General features: G+C 54.7%; 11 protein-coding genes across 11 annotated transcripts; 6 read left to right on the forward strand and 5 right to left on the reverse strand.

The window, feature by feature from the left end:
* Positions 1–64: 64 nt before the first annotated feature.
* Positions 65–973, forward strand: LTR77_010180 (uncharacterized protein; the record flags this gene model as incomplete). The annotated part of the gene is made up of 1 exon (XM_064807403.1): positions 65–973. The coding sequence occupies one exon, from the start codon at positions 65–67 to the stop codon at positions 971–973; it is 909 nt and encodes a 302-aa protein (XP_064654417.1).
* Positions 974–995: 22 nt separating this feature from the next.
* Positions 996–3,975, reverse strand: utp13 (U3 small nucleolar RNA-associated protein 13; the record flags this gene model as incomplete). Its single annotated transcript, XM_064807404.1, has 2 exons — positions 996–3,740; positions 3,799–3,975. The coding sequence occupies 2 exons, from the start codon at positions 3,973–3,975 to the stop codon at positions 996–998; spliced, it is 2,922 nt and encodes a 973-aa protein (XP_064654418.1).
* A 302-nt stretch (positions 3,976–4,277) lies between these two features.
* Positions 4,278–4,882, forward strand: PRE1 (Proteasome subunit beta type-4; the record flags this gene model as incomplete). The annotated part of the gene is made up of 2 exons (XM_064807405.1): positions 4,278–4,374; positions 4,431–4,882. 2 exons carry the CDS (start codon positions 4,278–4,280, stop codon positions 4,880–4,882), a joined length of 549 nt encoding a protein of 182 aa, XP_064654419.1.
* A 234-nt stretch (positions 4,883–5,116) lies between these two features.
* LTR77_010183 (uncharacterized protein) lies at positions 5,117–6,396 on the reverse strand (the record flags this gene model as incomplete). Its single annotated transcript, XM_064807406.1, has 3 exons — positions 5,117–5,168; positions 5,244–6,214; positions 6,268–6,396. 3 exons carry the CDS (start codon positions 6,394–6,396, stop codon positions 5,117–5,119), a joined length of 1,152 nt encoding a protein of 383 aa, XP_064654420.1.
* A 1,684-nt stretch (positions 6,397–8,080) lies between these two features.
* On the reverse strand, positions 8,081–9,797 carry LTR77_010184 (uncharacterized protein; the record flags this gene model as incomplete). The annotated part of the gene is made up of 3 exons (XM_064807407.1): positions 8,081–8,559; positions 8,625–9,186; positions 9,228–9,797. 3 exons carry the CDS (start codon positions 9,795–9,797, stop codon positions 8,081–8,083), a joined length of 1,611 nt encoding a protein of 536 aa, XP_064654421.1.
* A 1,391-nt stretch (positions 9,798–11,188) lies between these two features.
* LTR77_010185 (uncharacterized protein) lies at positions 11,189–12,310 on the reverse strand (the record flags this gene model as incomplete). The annotated part of the gene is made up of 2 exons (XM_064807408.1): positions 11,189–12,075; positions 12,118–12,310. The coding sequence occupies 2 exons, from the start codon at positions 12,308–12,310 to the stop codon at positions 11,189–11,191; spliced, it is 1,080 nt and encodes a 359-aa protein (XP_064654422.1).
* Positions 12,311–12,900: 590 nt separating this feature from the next.
* LTR77_010186 (uncharacterized protein) lies at positions 12,901–13,317 on the forward strand (the record flags this gene model as incomplete). The annotated part of the gene is made up of 4 exons (XM_064807409.1): positions 12,901–12,963; positions 13,028–13,046; positions 13,097–13,185; positions 13,240–13,317. 4 exons carry the CDS (start codon positions 12,901–12,903, stop codon positions 13,315–13,317), a joined length of 249 nt encoding a protein of 82 aa, XP_064654423.1.
* A 139-nt stretch (positions 13,318–13,456) lies between these two features.
* Positions 13,457–14,474, reverse strand: CPR2 (Peptidyl-prolyl cis-trans isomerase B; the record flags this gene model as incomplete). The annotated part of the gene is made up of 3 exons (XM_064807410.1): positions 13,457–13,716; positions 13,806–14,223; positions 14,283–14,474. 3 exons carry the CDS (start codon positions 14,472–14,474, stop codon positions 13,457–13,459), a joined length of 870 nt encoding a protein of 289 aa, XP_064654424.1.
* Positions 14,475–15,141: 667 nt separating this feature from the next.
* LTR77_010188 (uncharacterized protein) lies at positions 15,142–16,003 on the forward strand (the record flags this gene model as incomplete). Its single annotated transcript, XM_064807411.1, has 2 exons — positions 15,142–15,567; positions 15,623–16,003. 2 exons carry the CDS (start codon positions 15,142–15,144, stop codon positions 16,001–16,003), a joined length of 807 nt encoding a protein of 268 aa, XP_064654425.1.
* A 1,221-nt stretch (positions 16,004–17,224) lies between these two features.
* Positions 17,225–19,338, forward strand: LTR77_010189 (uncharacterized protein; the record flags this gene model as incomplete). The annotated part of the gene is made up of 10 exons (XM_064807412.1): positions 17,225–17,246; positions 17,314–17,624; positions 17,711–17,792; positions 17,879–18,253; positions 18,319–18,347; positions 18,396–18,678; positions 18,803–18,810; positions 18,866–19,095; positions 19,150–19,183; positions 19,249–19,338. The coding sequence occupies 10 exons, from the start codon at positions 17,225–17,227 to the stop codon at positions 19,336–19,338; spliced, it is 1,464 nt and encodes a 487-aa protein (XP_064654426.1).
* A 649-nt stretch (positions 19,339–19,987) lies between these two features.
* On the forward strand, positions 19,988–20,367 carry LTR77_010190 (uncharacterized protein; the record flags this gene model as incomplete). The annotated part of the gene is made up of 2 exons (XM_064807413.1): positions 19,988–20,302; positions 20,332–20,367. 2 exons carry the CDS (start codon positions 19,988–19,990, stop codon positions 20,365–20,367), a joined length of 351 nt encoding a protein of 116 aa, XP_064654427.1.
* Between the last annotated feature and the right edge of the window lie 1,162 nt (positions 20,368–21,529).

Genomic DNA, 21,529 nt, shown 5'->3' on the forward strand with positions numbered 1-21,529 from the left:
ACTCGCCGTCAGCCTCTACACAATCGCAACATCTCACAGGACTTCTCACGCTCTCCCCCGTACCATGGCCACTCCAGAACCCCAGCGAGATACCAGCGAGCCCATCCGCCCAGAAGGCATCCTGAACTTCCGCGACGCAGCAACGCTCCCCAACTCCACATCAGCCAGGAATATACTCAAACCCAACCTCCTCTACCGCTCCGCCCGTCCCGACGCCGCCACCCCCTCCGACCACGGGACCCTCACGCAAACCCTCAGCATCAAAACCATCCTCGACCTCCGCACGCCCACCGAGCACTTGGACCAAGCGCGCGCACTCCCCGCACCCCCCGGCACCACCACTTCCACCTCATCAGAACCACCCGGCAGGATCCCAGGAATCAGATATGTAGATATCAACTTCAACGGCTCCACATACACGCGGGCTCTTCTGTCACAGCTACCGTACTTCTCGACAGCAAGGCTGGCGTTCTGGTACTCGCTCGGCTACCGCAAGTATGCAATCTCCATCCTGGCAGCCGCCGTAATGGCGCCTCGAGGCCTCGTCGGACTGGCGGAGGATAGTCTGCGGTACTGTCGGGCTGAAGTAGCGGAGGTGTTCTCGCTCTTGGCCTCTGAATCCTCGGAGGGAGGGAAGGGAGTGTACCCGCTACTCATCCACTGCACGCAAGGCAAAGACCGCACCGGCCTCATCGTCCTCTTGATCCTCCTGCTGCTCGGAGTGCCTGTCTCAGCGATCGAAGCAGACTACCAGGCTTCCGGGCCAGAACTTGCAAAGGAGCGACAGGCGAAGGTGGAGGAGGTGAGGAGTATTGGGCTCCCTGACGCTTTCGCGGATTGTGAGGACGGGTGGGCGGGGGGGGTGTGTGGGTTTATTGAGCGGGAGTTTGGAGGGGTGGAGGGGTATCTTGAAGGCTGTGGAGTGACGGGGGAGCAGATGGAGAGGATCAAAAAGACTCTGAAAGCGACTTGATGTCCGGTCGAGGCTATGAGAGCTACGTCTCGTTCAACATCATCACATCGTCCCTGCCTTCACCAGCAACGCCATTGACCGTACCATTCGTCAACTCACCACCATCAACGCCACCCCCCACCTCGTCCATCTGCTGCAGCGCCCAAAGCAGCACAAACCGCTCCTCCCCCGCCCGCTCCAACCTCGCATAATGCCGCTCCGTATATGCCTTCAACCCATCCACGACATCCTTCACGCTCTCCTTGCTCTTCCCTCCGCTACCACCATCTTCTCGGTCCTGCGTATCCAGCGCCGCCATCGCCTCTACCAGCTCGCCGTTCACCGCAGCACTCTGGCCTTTCTTCCGACGATTGCGGAGGTTGAGCAGCCGCTCTTTCGGATGCAGACATAGCAGGGCGTAGAGGATATGCTGCGCGACGTTGTGCGTCCTCGCATTAGCGTTCCAGTCGCGGAGGCGGCAGAGGAGATTCCAGAGTTGGCTATCACTCAAACTCGCCAGGACTTCGTCGATTTCGGTTTTACCGGAGAAGCTGCCGGGTTCGTGCTCGCCGTTGACGACGGCGGTGAAGAGGTCGAGGAGGCGTTTGGGGTGGTTGAGCTGGAGGGCTAGGACGATGGCGTCGCGGTAGTTGGCGGAGCGGATGTGGTTTTGCAGTTCTTGGTCTTGTTCGATGCGGGCGGTGGCGCGGGTGGTTGCTTGAAGGGCGGTGGTGGCGGTTGTGTCGGTCCAGAAGGTAAGGGTGGCGTCTGCGGAGCCTGAGACGAGGGTGAGGGAGGAGGCAGGATCGGGTGTTTCTTCTTCTGCTTCCTCCGCCTCAACGTCGGTCATGGTCGAGTCTTGTTGACCGCGCTTCTTGGCTTGGTCGGCTGGTATGATTGGTGCAGGTTTCACAGCTAGCGCCCAAACACGATCAATATGATTGTCGAGCGTTGCTGCGCACTCCCCGCCTTGTGCATCCCAGACTTTCACCAGACCATCGCCAGCAGCGCTTGCTACCTGCACGGCCCCTCTGCTGCCGTTTCTGCTCTGATCTGGTGTCGGTAGCCAAACAACTTTCAGCACGCTATTCGCATGTCCTTCGAATGTCCTCAGACAGCTGAAGTCGCTCAAGCTCCATATCCGCACGGTCTTGTCACCAGATCCAGTCACCACCATGCCCTTCGCACTGCTTGCGCCACCGCTTTCATTGGTGGTAAGAGCTGGCGTATTCGGTGGCGAAAAGGCAACAGACCAAACGCCACGCTTGTGTCCTCGCAAGACACCGATCGCTTCGCCGGTCTCGGCATCCCAGATCTTGACAGTTCGATCTTGTGATGCTGAGGCAAAGAGATGCGTAGAGCTTGAGTATGAAGTCTCGATAGCGTTGATGTCTTTGTCGTGTGCTTTGCGAGTGTACGCAGCTCGCGACGTCTTGCCTGCTTGTGAAGCAATGTCCCAACGCTTGATCGTCTTGTCTTGACTTCCAGTGACGAGGAACTTGGGCGGATGCGCAAGAGGATTGCTGTATTCCTTCGAGTCGACAGGTGGAGATGCGTTCGGCAAAGCCACAGCACCGATACTCTCCGCGTGTCCAGTAACAGTAGCATAGCATGTATAGGAGTCGTTCGCGGGATCCAGACGCCAGAGCTTTGCTGTGTTGTCTTTCGCACCTGTCGCTAGCCAGTGACCTGACCAGTCTGTGTCAATGGTGATGATGATGTCTGAATGGCCTTTGAGAACCGCGATGTCCGCACCAAAGTACGGACTCGATGTGGTTACTGCCTGACTGTCTTCAACAGAGATGAGCCGCAACTCCTCCAGATTCGTGGCGAGTGCAAGTATTTTGCGGTCAGCGCCAATGTATGCCAGGTCGATGACTTCGTCGTGGGTCCCAGATATGCGCCGCAAGACAGGCAGGGATGGTATGCTCTCCAAGGGTGCTCCATTGAGCGGCTCCAGCGAATGTAAGAGAAGCGTCTGATCGGCGTGCACAGAAAGCAAGAAATCGAGGCCTGGGTGGTGAAGTACGTCGAGGATAGCCTCCGTTTCTGAACCTGCGGGTTGTTCTTCCGTGGCCTCCTTCCCAGTTTGCGTGTTCCATATCCGCAATCGTGCCGTCTCGCCTCCTGTATACAAGTACGCGCTGCCAACAACGAACCCTGCTTTCTCAACACTTTCCAGCACAGGTATCGTCGATTGACTCTCCCACGTCCGTGAGTTCCAAAGCATGGCAGTCTTGTCCCGACTAGCCGACAGCAGCATCTTCAGCTCAGAAGAGTAGTCCAGACTGCGCACAATCGATGCATGCGCCTCCAAATTCGCTACAGCTTTCCGCTTGTGCAGATCCCAGATTCGTATCCTGCCATCTTCACCACCAGAAGCCAGTCTGAAGCCAGCCGTAGCTTCGTTTTGAACCTCCTCGGCATCCCGACTCTTCCGCTTCTTGTTCTTCGTTGTCTGAACCACGGCCGCTGGGTCGACCTGAAAGAAGTGCAGAGCTGAGATGACACCGCTGTGGCCGTGGAAAGTGTGTGTGGTGTAGCCGCCTCGAATATCCCAGACTTTGACCACGCCATCTGCGCCTCCAGTCGCAAGTAATGTGTTGGTCGAGTCCACCGCAGACGTGATGACGGGCGTTGTGTGCGGCTTCAGAGTCCTTGCCAGCTTCGCCTCTATCCCGTCGTCGGTCGGTTGAAGCGCATATACGCGCATCGAAAGTGATCGCGAGCATACTATGAGGTATGAAGCATCTGGCGTAAGAGCGAGCGTTGTGATGGGTTCACCGTCCTAGCAACTTTGTCAATTGTCAGTTCTGACCAAGCGACCGTCGTGACATCCCACTTACTCCTTCTATCGGCGCCAGATGCGCGCCAGTATCCAGGCTGGTGAGAAGAGCTTCCTCTCCCAGACATGTTGCGAGAAACTGGCCATGCTGGTCGAGGGCGACGCTGCCGCCGGTATAAATGGGTTGGATGACTCGGCTGGGTTCGAAGGTCGTCTTGACGTCTGCTCTGAGTGCCATTGTCGTTTGTGGGCGGTATGCGATCGAGTGAAAGTCGAAGCATGTGATCGCAACTTTTCTGAGCCGGTCTGGATAAACGTATCGCCGAAGGTGGCCCGAGCGCCTACCGCGTAAGGCGATCTGCCTTGGACGACAGCTCATAGAGAAACATTGAACAACTTCAGATTACTCCTCTTCCACAACCGCAATCATGTATGTATCCTTTCCCCGAGCTCATGAGCATATACTGATGATGCCACAGGGAGGTCCTCCTCGGAATCACAGGCAAAGACTTCTGCATCGTCGCCGCCTCGAAAGCAGCTATGCGCGGCGCAACCATCCTCAAAGCCAACGAGGACAAGACCCGGCAGCTGAACAAACACACCCTCATGGCATACGTCGGAGAAGCTGGCGATACCAGTACACCCCCACCCTCCACCTTGACCCTTCCAACCCCTGCTAATAATAATGTCCAGTCCAATTCGCAGAATACATCCAAGCAAACATCCAACTCTACTCCATGCGCAACTCCACCGACCTCACCCCATCCGAGACCTCCTCTTTTGTGCGCACCGAACTCGCCCGCTCCCTCCGCTCCCGCTCCCCGTACACCGTCAACCTGCTCCTCGGCGGCTTCGACCCGCGCACATCCAAGCCGGAGCTCTACTGGATCGATTATCTCGCGAGCTGTGCGCCGGTGCCGTACGCCGCGCACGGGTACGCGCAGTACTATTGTTTGAGTATATTGGATAAGCATCATCATCCGGATATCTCGCTGGAGCAGGGGATGAAGATTCTGAGGATGTGCACGGATGAATTGAAGAGACGGCTGCCGATTGATTTCAAGGGGGTGGTGGTGAAAGTGGTGGATGGGGAGGGGATACGGGAGGTCGAGTATGAGGATGGCGGGCAGGTGTTGGCGCCGTAGTGATTGGTGGCATGAGCGCGAGGCATCGGGCGTTGCATGACTGGAAGTGCATTCAAGGGGAGAGTGAGCATAGAGTGAGATGATGCACAAGCTGTGTGCTTTTATTGTGGCATATCTAGCGAGTCGTCATGTACGATATGAAGTCGTTTGACCCAGCATCTCGCTCCTGCTGATCGTTGTAACACCACCTTCATCCCATCAGCACAGCTACTCTCCTCGCCACCTGACTCGTTCCTAGTTGCGACGTTGCTGCTTCGTCCACTGGATCTGCTTCTCCTTACGGCCCCTAGTAAGTGAAGGTCAGCAAATGTGCTGATATTTGAACACATGTCGAGCTCTACCACCTGGTAGTCGTACATACATGAATGAGAAGTACCATGTTGGTTGATCGTGCGACAGCCGGCAGTCTTCGTCCCACGCCACGTTCTGACGCGAGTGTTTCCAATAATCGCTGTCTTCGTCTTCAAACTTCGGCTTGGACTGGGCCATACAGTCAAGGCAGCACCCGTCGAAGTAATCACTGGTCTTCCTCGTTGCCTCGGTCACCGAGCCGGCGAAGTCGTCGTTGCATTGCAAGCATCCTGCATCACGCTTGGGAGGGTCGCGGAAGTTGGCCAGCTTCCTCAGCATGGTGTCGACGTTGTTGTTGAGGAACTTGCTCTCGATTGGCCAAGCTCCCGTGTGTGTCAAGGCGAGTTCGTAAAAAAACAGGCTTTTCGGATGCTCGTCACACATGGTGCTGCGGAGAATGCTCTCGATTGGTTCGTACAAGCCGCGATGGAGGATTGTCCTCAAGCGGCCTTTGGCGGCATTCACCTGTTGAATGATGCGCTGAGGAAGGTGGAGATGGTCGTGCGAGAACCCGGGTGGCTTCTTCTCCGTGGCATGCCCGACAGCGTGGTAGGCGATGTATTTTGTGGCGGCGGCGAATCCTTGCGCATGGTCGAATGTGTACGTTGGGAAGAGCAGCGTCTGCCAGGTTCCGAAGTCGAACTCCCCAGAGTTGCGAGCGCCATACCAATTTGAGAACCACGCCTTGGCTGCAGGCATCTCAGGATCCCACGCATACTTGTGAGCTGTCTCAAGGACCTCCCAGACGCCGGTGATAGTCGTGGTGCTGTACGTCGACTTGAGGTCTAGGGAGCCATGCACCAACTTGAGCCAGATCTCAACACTTTGCGGGTGGTCTTCGAGTAGATCGATGCAGGTGAGCGTGCTTTCCTTGAATGGGCCGTCTGGGCTGATCATCTTTTTGAAGACGAGAGAGCTGGTTGCGAGAGTGGCTCGGTCGACTTTGAACAGATGCACCATGCTAGGCACTGAGACTTTGGTCTGCTGATGAGATTAGCAAGGCTACTCGGTGAGGTAATGAAGCTGAGCCATACAGCTTGGTTGTTGTTCTCTTCGCTTGGACGGTGGACGATTTCGTGCTCTACGACACGCAGCATGAAGTCCGCCTGGTCCACGATGTTGTACTCTTCCTTGTCGACCTGCCAGTATACGTCGGTCGCCATCTTGAGCGAGTCGTGTGTGATGTCGTTGGTGTTGGAGAGTGGAATGAAGTGAGCTCAGCTCATCGAGGAGTGGTCACGCGAAAAAGGAAGGTGCGCGCTAGGCGCCAGTCTCCAAAGAAGGAAGGCACGACTGACCTGCAGCGACACGTGCGCGTCATGACAGACGAAATACGACACACACTGCTTAGGATGCAACATTGAAATGCTGATGGTCGTCGCATCGGCGAACAGTAGTTCTCGGGTGTGCATATGCCACGATTCGCCCTTCTCCGTTCCGCAAAAGGTTTCGCAAAGCGCCAGTGAGGTCGACATTTCGTCTTCCGCCAGCAGGGCGAAGTAGTGTGTATCTTGTGGTTGAGCTAGGCTCAGGTCTTCATCGTGTTATTTGGTGCTTGTGAGTACACACGTTGGTTGCATCCGTGCATGTGCTCAGGTGGAACCCGCTTTCGCGGGCATGATTCACGGGTGGGTGAGTTGTGGATTTTGTTAGCTCCTTCACCCCTAGAGGCTCCGGAACGGCGTCAAAGACGCAGGCGAGCGTTTCATTGCTCGGGCAGCTGGAGAAGGTGGGTTATCAAAGAGGTCTCCAGATGGTCGGCCGACATCCGAGAATCTCGAGCGTGCAGATTCGAATCGATTGACGTGGATCGCGGGTGTCGTTGCCGGATGCTCATGATGGTGAGAAACACCGCTGCGAACAGACGGCGTGGGTTGAGCCAGGCTCAGGTCTATGTCGGTTGTTCGTTAGATTCTTAGTGGCCAGAAGAAGTATCAGGGTGTGTCAGGGAGATCGTCGAAGATACATCTCCTTTGCCGGACCAGTGTATTTGAGTAAAGGGACGCAGAGCGAACTGAGAAGACAGTGCACGCCGAAGCAGCGCCGCCAGAGGAGATTGGATAAAGGAGAGACACCTAAGTGGTTGCGTTCTCCAGGGGGAAGGTGGGTTGTGTGAGCCCTGGTTCTGGACGCGCACGCCGTAGTGCCGCTGTCCTGAGGGAGAAGATTTTCTGAGTGAAGGGAGCGCCAGGCGTTCCCGATGTAAGCCGCAAGAAGTACGCAGAACCGGAGCAGCGCACATCTCGCAGGCGTAGAGGTTGTTGATGAGCAGTACATGCTGGTGCAAGGAGTCGAAAGCCATCGGATACCGGGAGAAGCAGTGCCGCCTGCCGTGTACCCCGCCGTAAGTGCACGGCAGGCGAGTGAAGTGTCCCTTCGACTTGTCCGCAGAGGGTGGTGAATTGACATCGGAAGTCCTGGAAGTATTGTGTGAACAGGAAGAAGCAAAGCATAGGGCGATGACTTCCTCGTGGGCATGAGCGGGCTCTCCCGGCTTAGCTCTCACATGATCGCAAAACGATGTAGTGGGAGTTTAATGATTGATGAATTGACATGGCAAGAGACCTGAAGTGAAGCAATGCTTACCTGCATTTGGCACAGGCTACATACCCTAAAGATGCTGTTCCTGCAGGTAGGTGGACCTCCACCATGCTCAAGCGTTGGTAAGAGGTTCTCAAGCACAAAGACGGCCCGCAAGAACCCCGAACGCCTCCCCATGCTTCATGCTGGTCCGGAGTTGGCGTGCCCGCCTCGCTGCGACTTCCTCGCGTTAGACCATTCCTTCCCGGACATCGTCAAGGGCCCATCTGTGTGTAGGCCAACAATTGGGTTGCCTACGCCATGCGTTCAGGTGGACTTCCGCCTCTTCTCAGGACCAAGATAACTATTAAACCATGATATGAAATCGTGCTTCGACCGACACCCGATGACCACGTCGCCCTTGGCATTCCGATAACGCCAGTGAAGCTCCGGATCGACGTCGGTCTCCGGGTCAGAAGCGGCCATGCAGTCGAGACAGAGCCCACTGAAGGCTTTCTCGAAACGCCCCGCGGCGTCATGCACAGCGGCCGGAAGATGAGGTACATTCCATGGTACCTCCGAGAGACTTGAGACGTCCGGATTCTTGTACTCTTTGAGCCTCTGGGTGAGATGCCAGACAGTCGTTTCGCCGAGAGGGTACGCCCCGACGTCAGTCAGACCTTGTTGAAGTACCTCGTGGACAGTGCGAAATTTCGCGACGGGTGAGGCAGCGAACTCTCGCAATGGAGCGTACAGTTGCGCGTCAACGAATTCGAGCAAGAGATCCTTGACGGTGTTTAGGAACGCTATCCATCGTGATCGGGTTAGCTTGTTCATGCGAAGAAAATCTCAAGGGTTCTCAGTGACGTACCTAGGATGCGAGGGTCGAGCGTATAATCCTCTCCGTAGTAGCCTGATGGCGGTGCCTCCGTGATTGGTACGTCTGCTGGAGTGTTGAAGACCAGCCACCTCGTGACGAACATGAATTTGTCCTGGAAGTCCAGAGCATAACATGGGTACATGAGAGCCTGGGCATCCTCGTACGCCAGTGTGCACTTGTTCTCCACCGTCTTGACGTCCAAGCGGGAATCAGTCCAGTGCCTGAACCATGTTTGAGCAGCAGTAATGCCTCGGAACTTGGTGCTGGCGTGTGGCGGGACAATACCTTGAATGGGGAGGTCCCATCGGCGGGCGGTTTCGATGACCATCCAGATGTCGAGAACCGTGCACCTGCGAGTGTCAGAACGCTCAAACTCGCCGCCGTGCATCCATTTGAGCCACAGCTCCATGCTGAGCGGATCAACATCTGTGCAAGTGATAGAGCCTCCCTCTACCGACGGCTCAATGAAGGCTTTGAAGGTATCGGACGCTGCCACGAGAGTAGCAAGAACGACGTCGAATGAGCGAACAATCTTCTGGAAACGCGCTTTCTCCTAGAGGTGTATTAGCCAGAGCTATTCGGAGCAAGTGCCACTGTAGCATGACTTGCCTCTTCGTCTTCGCCATCAGGATAGAGCACATCCCACTGCTCGACCTTAAAAGTGAAATTTGCTTGTTGTCCATTGGCGCAGTCTACTTCCGACATATACGTTGCGTCGTCGTCCAGTAGATCAGAGTTGGCCCTGTGGCTCATTAGAGCCGCAAGTAGACCATCGGTGAACTGGTGCATTGAGTATGACTCGCAGTCGAAAGGTCGTCGTTCAGTCCAAAGATATAGCAATTGCTTGTTCTGATGCGCTTTGATTTCTCCTGGTGACCGTGGTCGCTTCGCATGTTCAATGGCGAGAGCCTTCTCGGACTGCTTGAACGTCGCCGCTTGTTTGGAACTGATAGGTGCGAGATAGTTGTAAGACCTTCGACCGTGTTGGATCCAGTCCAGATGCGGAACGTCTCCGTCGTTGGTGATACCTTCAGGTTTGTGATCGTTGGGAGGGGGGCCTGTCTTTGGGTCACGGGGTGGGTGGGTCTGCTTGGACATGTTCGAGGTTTGACTCTTGCTGGACTTATTTGGTATTCTGTTCTCCTTCGACTTCTTAGGCGCCATGGTTGTAGGTCGCAGTTGAGTTGTGGACACTTTGAAATTGTAACGGGGAATTGGGAATGTGGCTGAAAAGTCGAGGCCGTGTCTTGACCCGGGCACCCTTCTTATTTCATGAGAACATTGCTTGCCGATCGACAGGGCCATCATTCACCACCGGAGCAAGCAAGGTCGACGGTGAACGGTGCTTGCTCTGTACCACTCCTCACGAGGCGCACGTCCCGCACACTGCCTTCTCGGTATCGTTGGACGTGTTGATGGTCGTACATCGCGGCCCACCCGCTTGGACTCAGATGTTCGCTGCTCGGAGAACAGGCCACGCGGGTTGAGATCTTGCAGCCGGGAGAGGAAATAAACATCAGTCCGGTTCCCCGGTCGGCGCTCGGCCGTGGCTAGGTCGACAGTGAATGGTGTTTGCTGTATTACTCGTCACAAGGCCCTCGACCCGCAACACCGCCTTCCCCATGCCGGTGATCATGCTGGCGGTCATGTAGCGTGGCCCACCACTTGGACTCAGATGCTGGCCGATCGTAGAGCATGCCAGCTGGACTGCTGTAGCCAGGCAAGAAAGCGAATAGTGGTCTCAATTCATGGTGGCCGCTTAGCGGTGGCCCGCTTTAAGCCTCGCAAGCTACAAACAAAGACGAGTCTCACCACCACATCGCAAGGCCGATCTTGAAGCGCAGTCAGCAGGTGCCAGAAGTCGCCTTCGAGTCTCCAGGAGTGTCGTGCATGGTCCTCATTCTCCAAGGCGTGAAGAGGATGCAACGGATGCACCTGAGTCCACGGGCGGCGAACTTCTTCTCCATTGACGAGAGTCCGGCCAAACATGATCGAGAGCCTCTCGTGCCTTGAATGATGGAATCGCCGCTGGAGAAGCACAATGTCCAGCATGCCTCTAGATTGCGTTCTGAGGCGCGGTTGTGAAGTCGTGAGCAAGATCCGGCCGAACCTCGGCAAAACCGTAGCTGTAATATATTGCATCGAAAAATTTGTCAGGCATGGGCAACGTTTCGTCTGCCCTGCATGTCTACGGTGACTTGGCTTCGTGCCTTGTTGCTGTTCATGCTCGCATCCTCATTGGCTTCGTGCCTTTGGGCCCCTTTCACCCCCTCCACCATTGGCTTCGTGCCTTTGGTTTAGAGACGTAACCCAGCACTGTCGCTCGCGGTGAACTCTTTTGTCGCGCCTGTAGTACCATCGAGAGTTCGAGGAGCATTAGGTGAATAACTCTTTTGGCCTGGATGTGTGGCGATCCTTCCTAGTCAAGAGTGCGACCAATTTCTCAGACGGGGCATGATTTTGTTGGAGCAACCGTGAAGTGAAGTCGACTGCAAAGATTTCTTGTGACGGAGAAGCGTACTGCTCAACTCCTAGGCTACACAGGTTGACGTACCTTACTGCACACGCTTGACCTCAAGCCGGCCCTCCGCCTGGTCAGACTGAGCAGCCAAAGCGATGAAGTCTCCAGTCTGGATGCGCTTTGTCCATTTGGTAGATTCGTACCGCGCCGTAAAGACCGACATTCGCAAAGGTACCACTTCGGACTCGGACACTTCGTCGGTACTCCAGGTCCATCGGCCGAAGGACCAGTTGAGGATGTACCGTTTTCGACCCTCGGTTTTGATGGCCTCCGCTCCGTTGGAAGGCTCCGGCTGTTCGTTCGAGTACAGCACTGCTTTTATTCGAAATACTTCATCTTTGGGGGCCAACTTCAACAATCCGTCAAGCTTCTTCAAGTCCACTCCCGCCCCATCGACTGGTGAAGTGAGAGTGACAGAGATACATTCGATCTCGGAATTGTGCTTTTCTCCATGCTCATGCTTCCCGCCATGCGCATGTCCATGGCCACACTCCGCACACTCGCCTCCAGCCCCATCCACGGCCCAACCCTTCACCATCTTGTTGTCCAGGCCGAAAAGGAGGTCCACCGCCACCCAGCCGCGATCACTCTTGGTTTGCGGTGTCTGCACATCCAGGTCTCCCAGCCGGTCGAGGAAGATATCGTACTCCCTCTCCCCCATCTCCTCCCATTTGTTGATCAAGATGAGGTCAGTCTGGCTCGCCTGCAACTTCGCCGTGAAGCTCGTACTGGCATATCCCGTCCAGTTCTCGGCGTCGACAACACTTATGACGCCGTCGAGCTCCCATCGTCCTGTCGCCTTGCCGATCCGATTGACTTCCAGCACCAACTTCAGTGGTTCGGCTGATCCGGAAGTTTCAATTATGACACGATCAGGATTGCAGCTCTGCCGCAACGACTCCAAGGCATCCTCGAGCTGGCCTACGTTCGTACAACAAATACAGTCGCCCAGAAGCTCCTTACTCTCCGCCATCTCGGCTGCAGCGGCGAGCTGAGTGTCGACGTTTAGGTCGCCTATCTCGTTCTTCACAAGGGCGAGCTTGTAGCCTGGGGTGAGACGCCGTAGTTGGGGAAGCAGGTTGAGAATTATAGTTGTCTTTCCGGCGCCTACAAATCCGGTGAGGATGGTGATCGGGGTGCGCTTTTGGGCGGCCATGGTGGATCCTGGCAGCCTCAAAATTCGATAACGACAGCGACGGCAGAAGGCAAGTGTTTCTCATATGCCTTGTCAAACCGGATGCTGCGACCTCAAGATTCGATTTCGACAGCAACACTGGACGACAGATGAGTTCCCATGTGCCTTGCGAGATTGATAGAAAGCCACCGGGTTCAATGGCACTTTGATACTCCTTCCTTTTTCGGAATATAGCGTCGTCCTGGGATGCCGATATACGCACAAGACCAGTTCGTGACAATGCCGCTTCACTGCCTTTCACCACACGCAGTCGTATGGCACGTTTGAACGCACATGCAAGCACAACCCGGAATTGTGAGATTTGTCCTCTGTCAAGCTGCCGCTCGACGTCACGCCAAGGACGAAGGAGGGACCTCCAAGCCTGGAACAACAACATCTGGACCTCAGTTCTCAGCTTCACCTTCACAATCCCGACTCCAACAAAGACCTGCCGAAGAGATCTTGCGACTTTTAGAGAAGGTAATAAGACACTCGCCTGCCCTCTCACTTCTTCTAACAAACGATCCCAGAACCCACCTCACATCAACTTCAACCCACTCTACACAAACATCATGGATTGGTTGAAGAACAAGGCCAACACCGCGGCCGGCGGGGGAAAGGCGAGCGAGAAGAACGTAAGTGCAATTGTGGTGGGCTATGCAGGAAGAGGAGAAGGCTAACGTCTGTCATATTTTGTAGGAGGACGGGCTTGACAAGGGTATGCGTCCAAGAAAAGGTCCCACATTCAGCAGCTGACCCGAACCCCAGCGATCGACTACGTCCAGGAGAACGTGATGGGGCAAGGCAAGCAGAACAACGAGAGCGCTGTGGAACAGGCGAAGGACGAGCAGATCTCGGTGAGTTACGAAGGGTCTTTTGTGGGCTTTGATATGGTGCTGACGTTCAAACAGGACTATATCCGCGGCCAGTACAAGAGCACCACGGGCTCTGAGATGCCAATTAAGGATAAAGAGACACGGCTCGGTTGAGCGCGTCGTCGTTCTCGAGCAGATGGGTTGATGTCGACGGTGAAGGCAGGATGCCATGCAGGGAGCCACGAGAAATATGAAGTAGTGAGAGCACGACCAACAAATCCAGGAGATCGTTCAAACTTTTGTCTCGTAAAATCTATGGCAACGCGCCTTTCTCATAAGCTCCATGCCTGCCAGCCGGCGTCCGTCTCGGTGTGTGCACGCGGACGTAGGCAAAGCATGCACCAACAATCAGAGCCAGAATGAAGAGCTTCAGCGTCCAGCTCAAAGGTTCGTTCGAAAGCTTGACCGCATCCTGCAGCTCAGCCGCCGCCTTCTTCACGCTCTCGCCAGACAGTAGCCTCTCGTCGCCAGCTCCATTCAAAGCCTCCGCTGGCTCTGCCGTCCCAGTGTAACCTACATCGCCGTCAGCCAACTTCCACCCTCTTAATGATACACCAGTACGCAGAGTAATCAACGTACTGGCTATAGTTCGGCCCTGATACCTTCTTCAGGCACCTCCAGCTCCCCACTCTTCTTCACCTTCACCGTCGCCTTCGGCTTATCTCCAGGTCCCTTCGGGCAGTTCTCAATCTTATCAACCACATCCATCCCCTCCAGCACCTCGCCAAACACCACGTGCTTCCCATCCAACCAGCTCGTGACAACAGTGGTGATGAAGAACTGCGAGCCATTGGTGTCCTTGCCCGAGTTGGCCATGCTCAGCAGGCCTTTCTTAGAGTGCTTCAGTTTGAAGTTCTCGTCGGGGAACTTGGCGCCGTAGATGGACTTCCCGCCAGTGCCGTCGCCCTTGGTGAAGTCGCCGCCCTGGATCATGAAGGACTTGATCACGCGGTGGAAGGTGGAGCCTTCGTAGCCGAAGCCCTTCTCGCCAGTTGCGAGGGCGCGGAAGTTCTCGGCGGTCTGGCGGTGTATCAGGTCAGCAATGGAGTGTTGGTGTTGGATTGAGGGATAGGGTATACCTTCGGCACGGTGCCTCCGTACAAGCCCATCACGATTCTACCAACGTCCTCGTCGCCATGCTGGATGTCAAAGTAGACCTTGTGTGTAATCTTTGGTCCTTTGCCCTGAGCTTCAACCGTCTGGCCGAAGTATAGGAAAGAGACTGTGCAGATGAGGAGGAGGGAGACGATGAGGTTCCGGAGGTTCGCCATGGTTAACAGATCGGTCATTCGAGTGATCAGATGGAATGTGCAATTAGGAGGGAGACGACAGATCACAGTTTGAAGCTCACGGAGGGGCATGCAAGGCACAAAAGGCTGTTGTTCTTGGCACGGGCTGTTTCAGACGACATCCCGGCCATCCTTCCAACGTCACCTTCTCACCATTGAACAATACCTTGTCGATGTGATGTGATGCTGCTCGTAGACTTGGGAAACCCATGCAATATGCGAGAAACTGCGTTGAGATGTTCCGACCGCGCCTCTTCTCTTGTCTCTGCCGCGAGCGGCCAGGTTAAGAGGACCACCCGCTCGACCCTCCAGTCATTGTTCAAATGAGCTGGAGAGGGCCAGCCAGAGACGATATTGTCTTGTAATAAAAGACTTGAATGATTCAGAGCGTTTGTAGGTAGTCGCCCCGTCGAAGTTGTGGATGTGGTGTGGTGGGTGAGCCATATCGGGAGGTAAGGTAGCCAGCTTCTGTGGCCTATTTCGCCGCAGTCTACGTCGCGCGACTTCACTTCACCAGCTGCGAGTTGACTTTTCGATTGTTGCTGAGACACTGACGCAACCACACTCACACGCACCCATACGCGCACTTCCAACATCAAGACCTCTACAATCCGACAAAACCGCGACGACCAACATCATCATATCAGCAATGGACGGCGAAGGCCCGGTTGACATCGCCATAAGTATGAGGGACTCGGTACTTGCGGGCCAGAAGCGCAAACATGAGGATATCCATGAGGATATCGTCGATACGCAGTCTCCCAGCTCCTACGCCGCATCTACGCCAGAGACGACAGCCTATCCTGTCTTCCCGAGCGAGGCTCCAGTCTTGCCACCACCGCACTACGGCCCTGGTCCGCCCGATCCAGAGTTCCCTAGCGAGATTCCAGTGATGCCACCGCCGCACCCTCGTTATGGCAAGGCTGTAGGTATGGGCTGGGATGGCCGGTACCGCAGGTACTACTACGTGTACGCCACAGGCAACATGATATGGAGCGAAGTGATTACTACGCCAGCTCCTGCCGGACACCCTCTTGAGTTCCCAGCTGTACGCCGGACCCCCGAGGAGTCTCCAGTAAGTAATTTGTGTCTACGGACCGCGGATGTCTTGCTAACCGACCGTACCGCAGTTCCGATCAGAGAATAACAGAAGCTGGAACGACGCCAACTACCAAGACAACAATGTTGCGCTCACTCCGAGGCCGACATACGCTCCGCACTCTGCTCGACAAGCCATGGTGTCTCAAGGCACAACATCCGGCAACGATGGTCAGAGGTCGGGGAAGAAGGCTAAGACGGAGCACGAAGAGTCTGAAGCCATGGATGTAGAATTCGGTGAGGACGCTGGCGCCTATGAATCTCCCGAATCTGCCGTTATGGACCTTGCCAAAGCTGCGGCGGAGGAGGCAGCGGAGGCAGCGGAGAAAGCGGCTATGGAGGAGACAATTAGGGAAATGCAGGAAGACGCTGACGAACTGAAGATGCAGTCCTACGGGGGGCTTGATGTCTGACTTCTCCTGGCACCCTCTCACCCTCACCCCCTCGTCACCAAACATGTTTGAGAGTTCACTCTTCAGCCCCCTTCAGCACGTTGGAGAGTTCACTCTTCAGCCTTTCACACAAGCACGTTGGAGAGTTCATTCTTCAGCCTTTCATACAAGCGCGTTTGAGAGTTCGCTCTTCAGCCCCCTCCAGCACGTTCGAGAGTTTACTCTTGAGCATTTCGCCCCGTAGAAGTCAGCCTTGAATCCGCCAGGTAGAGGGTCTACTCTTTGGTTGTCAGTGGTGTTGGTATTTGGCTGAAATTACGTAGACATTGAACAACCATTCGCGCAGTGGCCTGCAGATCTCCGTCCCACCTCCGCCTTCGTTCTTCGAGCACTTACGCAGAAGTATGGTGGTGCTCTCGACAGCAAAGATATACGTTCACGTGTCAACGACTCGGAAATACTATTCAGGGAAGTGATGTAGTGGGTGTTGAGGTCGTTGATTCAGTTCGTAAATCAGGTTGCCTTGAGCTGCCATCCATTCTCGAACAATTCATCCCTGCAGCTCACAACCAACATCCTGCCCAATATTCCTGCGTATATCCAAACCTTGGTTCAATCCAAACGTCCAACGCCATACCGAAGAGTAAATTCTCCAGCAACATCCATTAAGGCGATCAATTGTCTCGGTTGTCTGCTCCCGAGGTAGCGTGGAGTCAAACGCCCTCCACTTCACCACTGACTTCAATCCTGCAGAACCCCCCACGGGGATGCTTGCACACTTGACACCGTCTTTCATTATCTCTTCACAAGTGTCTTCCCCAAGAAGTCACAGGCACCAACCAGCCAGCGATCGTCCCGTCATACGCATCAGAGGAGTCCGCGAAACTACGAGCTCTGCCTTCCTCGTCGTTCGCTGTACAGCCATGCTTGCCCTCCAGTAACTACTCGTACGCCATGCAGCCGAACTTTTCCTCCGATCAGCTCCAGTCTCCGCGGATTGGTGCTAACTCTGCCGCTGCGAGGAGAACATGACTTGCTGCCCAGCCAGTCCTTGCAGATCCTACGGTCGTTTACAGATGACTGGCATTGCTGCCGTGCAGACGGGCTGCTACCGAGTTAATGGAGCGGGCACGATCATTTCCTGCCGAGGGCTGCTATGCATTTGCTTTCTGACTTCAAATAAGTTCGAGGTGTTGCGAAAGTTTCCTTCATATCACCAAAGGAATCATATATGTCGGCAAGATGAACAAATATCAGGCACTTTGTAAGCACTGCTACTCACAAACACCGTCCGGGACGCTTGCTAAACGGTACACCCTTCTGCTACACAGGCATTTTCTATGTTGCTGGAGGCTCTTTATTCTACGGATACGACAGCGGCTGCACGACCTCGATCCTCGGATATGAAGACTTCTTGGAGTACTTCGCCCTGACGCCGACCACAATTGGAGCTTTCGGATCTGCCTACTATGCTGGCGGCGCAGTTGGCTCGTTTCTCAACTACTACCTGCCGGACAAGTTTGGACGACTCCGGACGATACAAATCTCATGCGTGCTGTCGTTGCTCGGATCCGCGATGCAGACTGGGGCTACCAACTTCCCCGTCTTCGTTGTTGGTCGTGTCATCGGTGGCATCGCTTGTGTAAGTGGCAGTGCCCTTAATGTGTCGGAGACAGCCCGTCGTCATCCTTGAACGACAAAAGCTAACCACGCATCTCCGTCTCACAGGGCATCATCTTCTCCGTCTGCCCAACCTACGCCAGCGAGATCTGCAGCCCTGAGGTCCGCGGTCGGGTAGGAGCACTATACGGTAAGCATTCGTGGGCACAGGGGTACCTCTGGTCCTAGACACCGTCCACTACGATTTGAGACATGACTGACACTTCTACCTGGAAGGTTTTAACGTAAACTTCTCCTACATGTTCACCGAATGGGTTGGTCTCGGATTCTACTTCCTACCCGGCAACGCGGCCTGGCGAACGCTTCTTGGGCTACAACTCGTTCCTGCGGCTGTGATGCTCTTCGCTTCCTTCTGGATGCCCTTCTCGCCGCGGTGGCTGGTCATGAAGGGGAGGGATGATGAGGCTTTGGAGACACTGAAACGGCTCCATGGCAGCCCTTCTGGCGACGATGATTTCTACCTCAAGGAATATCATCAGATCAAATCTCAGTACCACATCGAGAAAGACGAGAAGTTGGGCATCGTTGCGATATTCAAGCGGCCTTCATACCGGAAGCGAATGTACCTCATCTTGACATTTTCTCTATTCGGTAAGAAAATAAAGGGCAAAACCGGCTTCATGTCGGAGACATTCGCTGACCCTTTCACCCTTCAGGCCAGCTTACGGGGATTATTCCGTTGCAGGTGAGTGTCATTGATAGATGGTACGGCTTCAATGCTGACTGTCCACAGAATTACCAAGTCACGATTTACACCACCCTCGGCTTCAGCAATGTATTCAGTCTGATCTTGACTGGCATCTGGGGTACCCTTGGATGCATATCCACAGCCACTGCCTTCTGTGTCGTCGACAAACTCGGCCGCCGACCTCTCCTCTTTATCGCTTACGGCTTCATGATACCAGGTGGGATAATGTTAGTCACACTGTGGGGTGTCTACGAGGCAGGAGGTTCGACAAACATTTCGATTGGCAAAGCGGTGATATTCGGCATGTTCTTCTATGGATTCGGATACGGTGAGTGTTCATGGGTAAGAGGGTTCTCCAGGACACGGTCACACTGCAAGTGGCGCTCTGAGACCTTTTGAACCCTCCTCGCCTTCGAGACACTTGCTGACCCTTTTACCCTTCGGTGCTTTAGGAGGCTTCGTAAGTCGACCCCTTCTCGAAGCGGGTGGTTGGATAGTTGTGCTAACTTCCACAGATCAACACCTTCTTCCCAGCCTACTCTTCGGAGATTATGCCATCCAACATAAGAGCGACAGGCACAGCTACCGGCTATGCTGTGTTCAACATAACCGTTATCCTTCTCACACAAATAACACCGCTGGCGATCGAGAGGATCTCGTGGCGCTATTTTCTTATCTTCTTAATATGCGATGTCATCTTCATTATCATATTTTCGATCTTCTACCCCGAGACCAAGAACAAAACGTTCGTACATCCCTGCTCCAATTGTCGGAGACACCTGCTGACTCATCACTCTAGGTTGGAGGAGATTGCGGCGTTGTTTGGAGATGAGGTATGTTACATTTCGTGGATGAGAATGATTTCCGTCGTGAGAGATTGAGTTGACACCATAATCAGGTTGCCGAGACTTTGGAGGAAGCGGGTACGCACAAGGAGGAGGTATTGCAGAGGGAAAATGTGGACGAGAGCAAGCATTTGCATGAATGATCTGAGATCGGAGGACTACGTTCTTCCTAGCCAATGAGGCATCTACCAAAAGTTTTGATACACACGACCGCAGGTCGTCACCAAGAGAAGACCGATACGAGCGTGCAATTGATCTGGTGTCTCTGACACTCTGTGCTGCGCTTCGGTCTCGCGACCAGCCTGCTGTCGTCCATAGTATGTTATGTGGTTTCTATGCAGCGACTCAAGGCCATCGAGGGAAGAGAAATCTAATCTGGAAATGTGCATCCGATCTCAGCGTCTTCCTCCCGTCTCCACGCTCAAGCATACTTTCGCGCGTACATCGTCGTGCCAAATCATCCAACGTTACTTGACACCCAAGAGAACGCTCCCATCCTGAACACTCGACACACAGATACTTCGTCTTATTTATCATAGAGTATAAGCTTCTCGAAAGCAGCAAGACACAAGACGATCCGCGTCGACGGGAGAGGTGTCGTCAGTGAAACTATCACGTGCGAGAAACACTGCTCTTGGATTCCCCGAAGTTTCCCCGTCTTGAAGATCATCTCGACCTCCAAACACCACCACCTCATACCCACCACACCCTCTCCCCACCCTTCCCGCCACTCCCTCCCCTCGAGAACCGCGCCCAATCTCGTACCCCACACCCACATCCACAACAGCAACCATGGTCTTCATCTTCGGCGTCAACTTCCCCGACTCCCGCCTCGTCGCCCGCTCCCTCCAAACCTTCTACGGCATCGGCCCCCAGCTGCGCGCCCAAATCATGGCGAAGACTAGCATCCACTCGACAGCCAAAATCGGCTCCTTGAGCGACAGACAAACGCAAGAACTAAGCGCGGAACTGAGTACAATGACGCTGGAGAACGATTTGAGACGGCAGATGCGGGATAATATCAAGCGGTTGCGGGATATGGGGACGTATCGGGGTAGGAGGCATGCGATGGCATTGCCGGTTAGGGGGCAGAGGACTAGGACGCAGGTGAGTTATACATATCCGATTGGAGGAAGGGAGTGGTGTGGTGGGCGGGTGCTAATGGGGAATAGATTTCGACGGCGGCGAAGTTGAATAGGATTGATAGGCGGAATTGAGGGTGGTCTTTTTTTGCGTGAGCGGCTTAGCGAGCATTGGGCGGCGTTACGTTGAGATTCCAGCAGGCTACAACGGAGGAAACGAACGATGTACACTGCATTCACTCTGTGGCCAAGAACAAGAAGCGGACTGTACAAGAAGCGCCAGCGCAGCTGTATTTCTAGTCTACCAGTCACTCCTGCCAGCAAGATCTTCTCGTCTATACAGTACAATCCACCATGTCGTGAGACATCCTCGAAGATCTAAAAGTTCATCGCTATCCGTCCATGCCAGCCTCAGCCCTTGAGACCCAGCGTCCAATGAGACGCCTGCGCTGAAAAATGCCATTCGAATGTTCCCTGCCATGCATCCAAGTCATTCTGTTGTTGTATCCCACCCTGCCGTGCCGCGAGGCATACCCATCTAAGCAAATAGCAAAGACACTTCTATGCCTGACGCCGAGCATGCTGCCTGCCTCTATCCCAATGCGGAAAGCACCGATCAAGAAAACCCAAGACGGGAAATGCGATGTTCGTTGTGGTCGGAGTCATGCTGTTTGGTGTACTGATATGTCCAACCGTTGGTGGAAGTCTCACGTGCCTAAGTGAAGAGTCAGACAACGGCTCGATAGGCAACAATCACACTCTATATAAGAGCATCAAACATACCTGGGTCCCTCGGATTCGGGTCTCTCGCAGGTCGTGGGCGTGACCGAGCCCATCGAGCATTACCCGGGTCCCTTGGCCAAGGGTCATCCGGCTTTGTGCTTGCCGGAGTAGAGTAACAAGCGCTGGGTGATCGATTGCAGCCGTCGTCTCGAGGCTGCACAGGCTTCGGTGGTCGAGGTCGGGACGGAGGTGATCGACCGTTAGGAGGGTCGCGAGGCTGCGGACCCATGGCGATGGATCGAGAGGCAAGGGGTGTGGTGCGGCTGTAGGTGTCCGTGGTTGTCTTACAGTCAGACCGGAGGAAGATGAGGGTGTGGTGGTCGCAGGCGGTAGGTGGTTGTGGTAGGCTGCTGGTGATCGTTGTGGTGTGCTTCGATTGGTATTGATGTGTTGTAGGTATGCTGTTGTGTGGCACGCTGTTCTTCTTGGTACGAAATGATATGAGACAAGACGGAAAGAAAGAACCAAC

This window comes from Saxophila tyrrhenica (genome assembly GCF_035928015.1).
Source record: "Saxophila tyrrhenica strain CCFEE 5935 chromosome Unknown scaffold_21, whole genome shotgun sequence".
Classification (NCBI taxonomy): domain Eukaryota; kingdom Fungi; phylum Ascomycota; class Dothideomycetes; order Mycosphaerellales; family Extremaceae; genus Saxophila; species Saxophila tyrrhenica.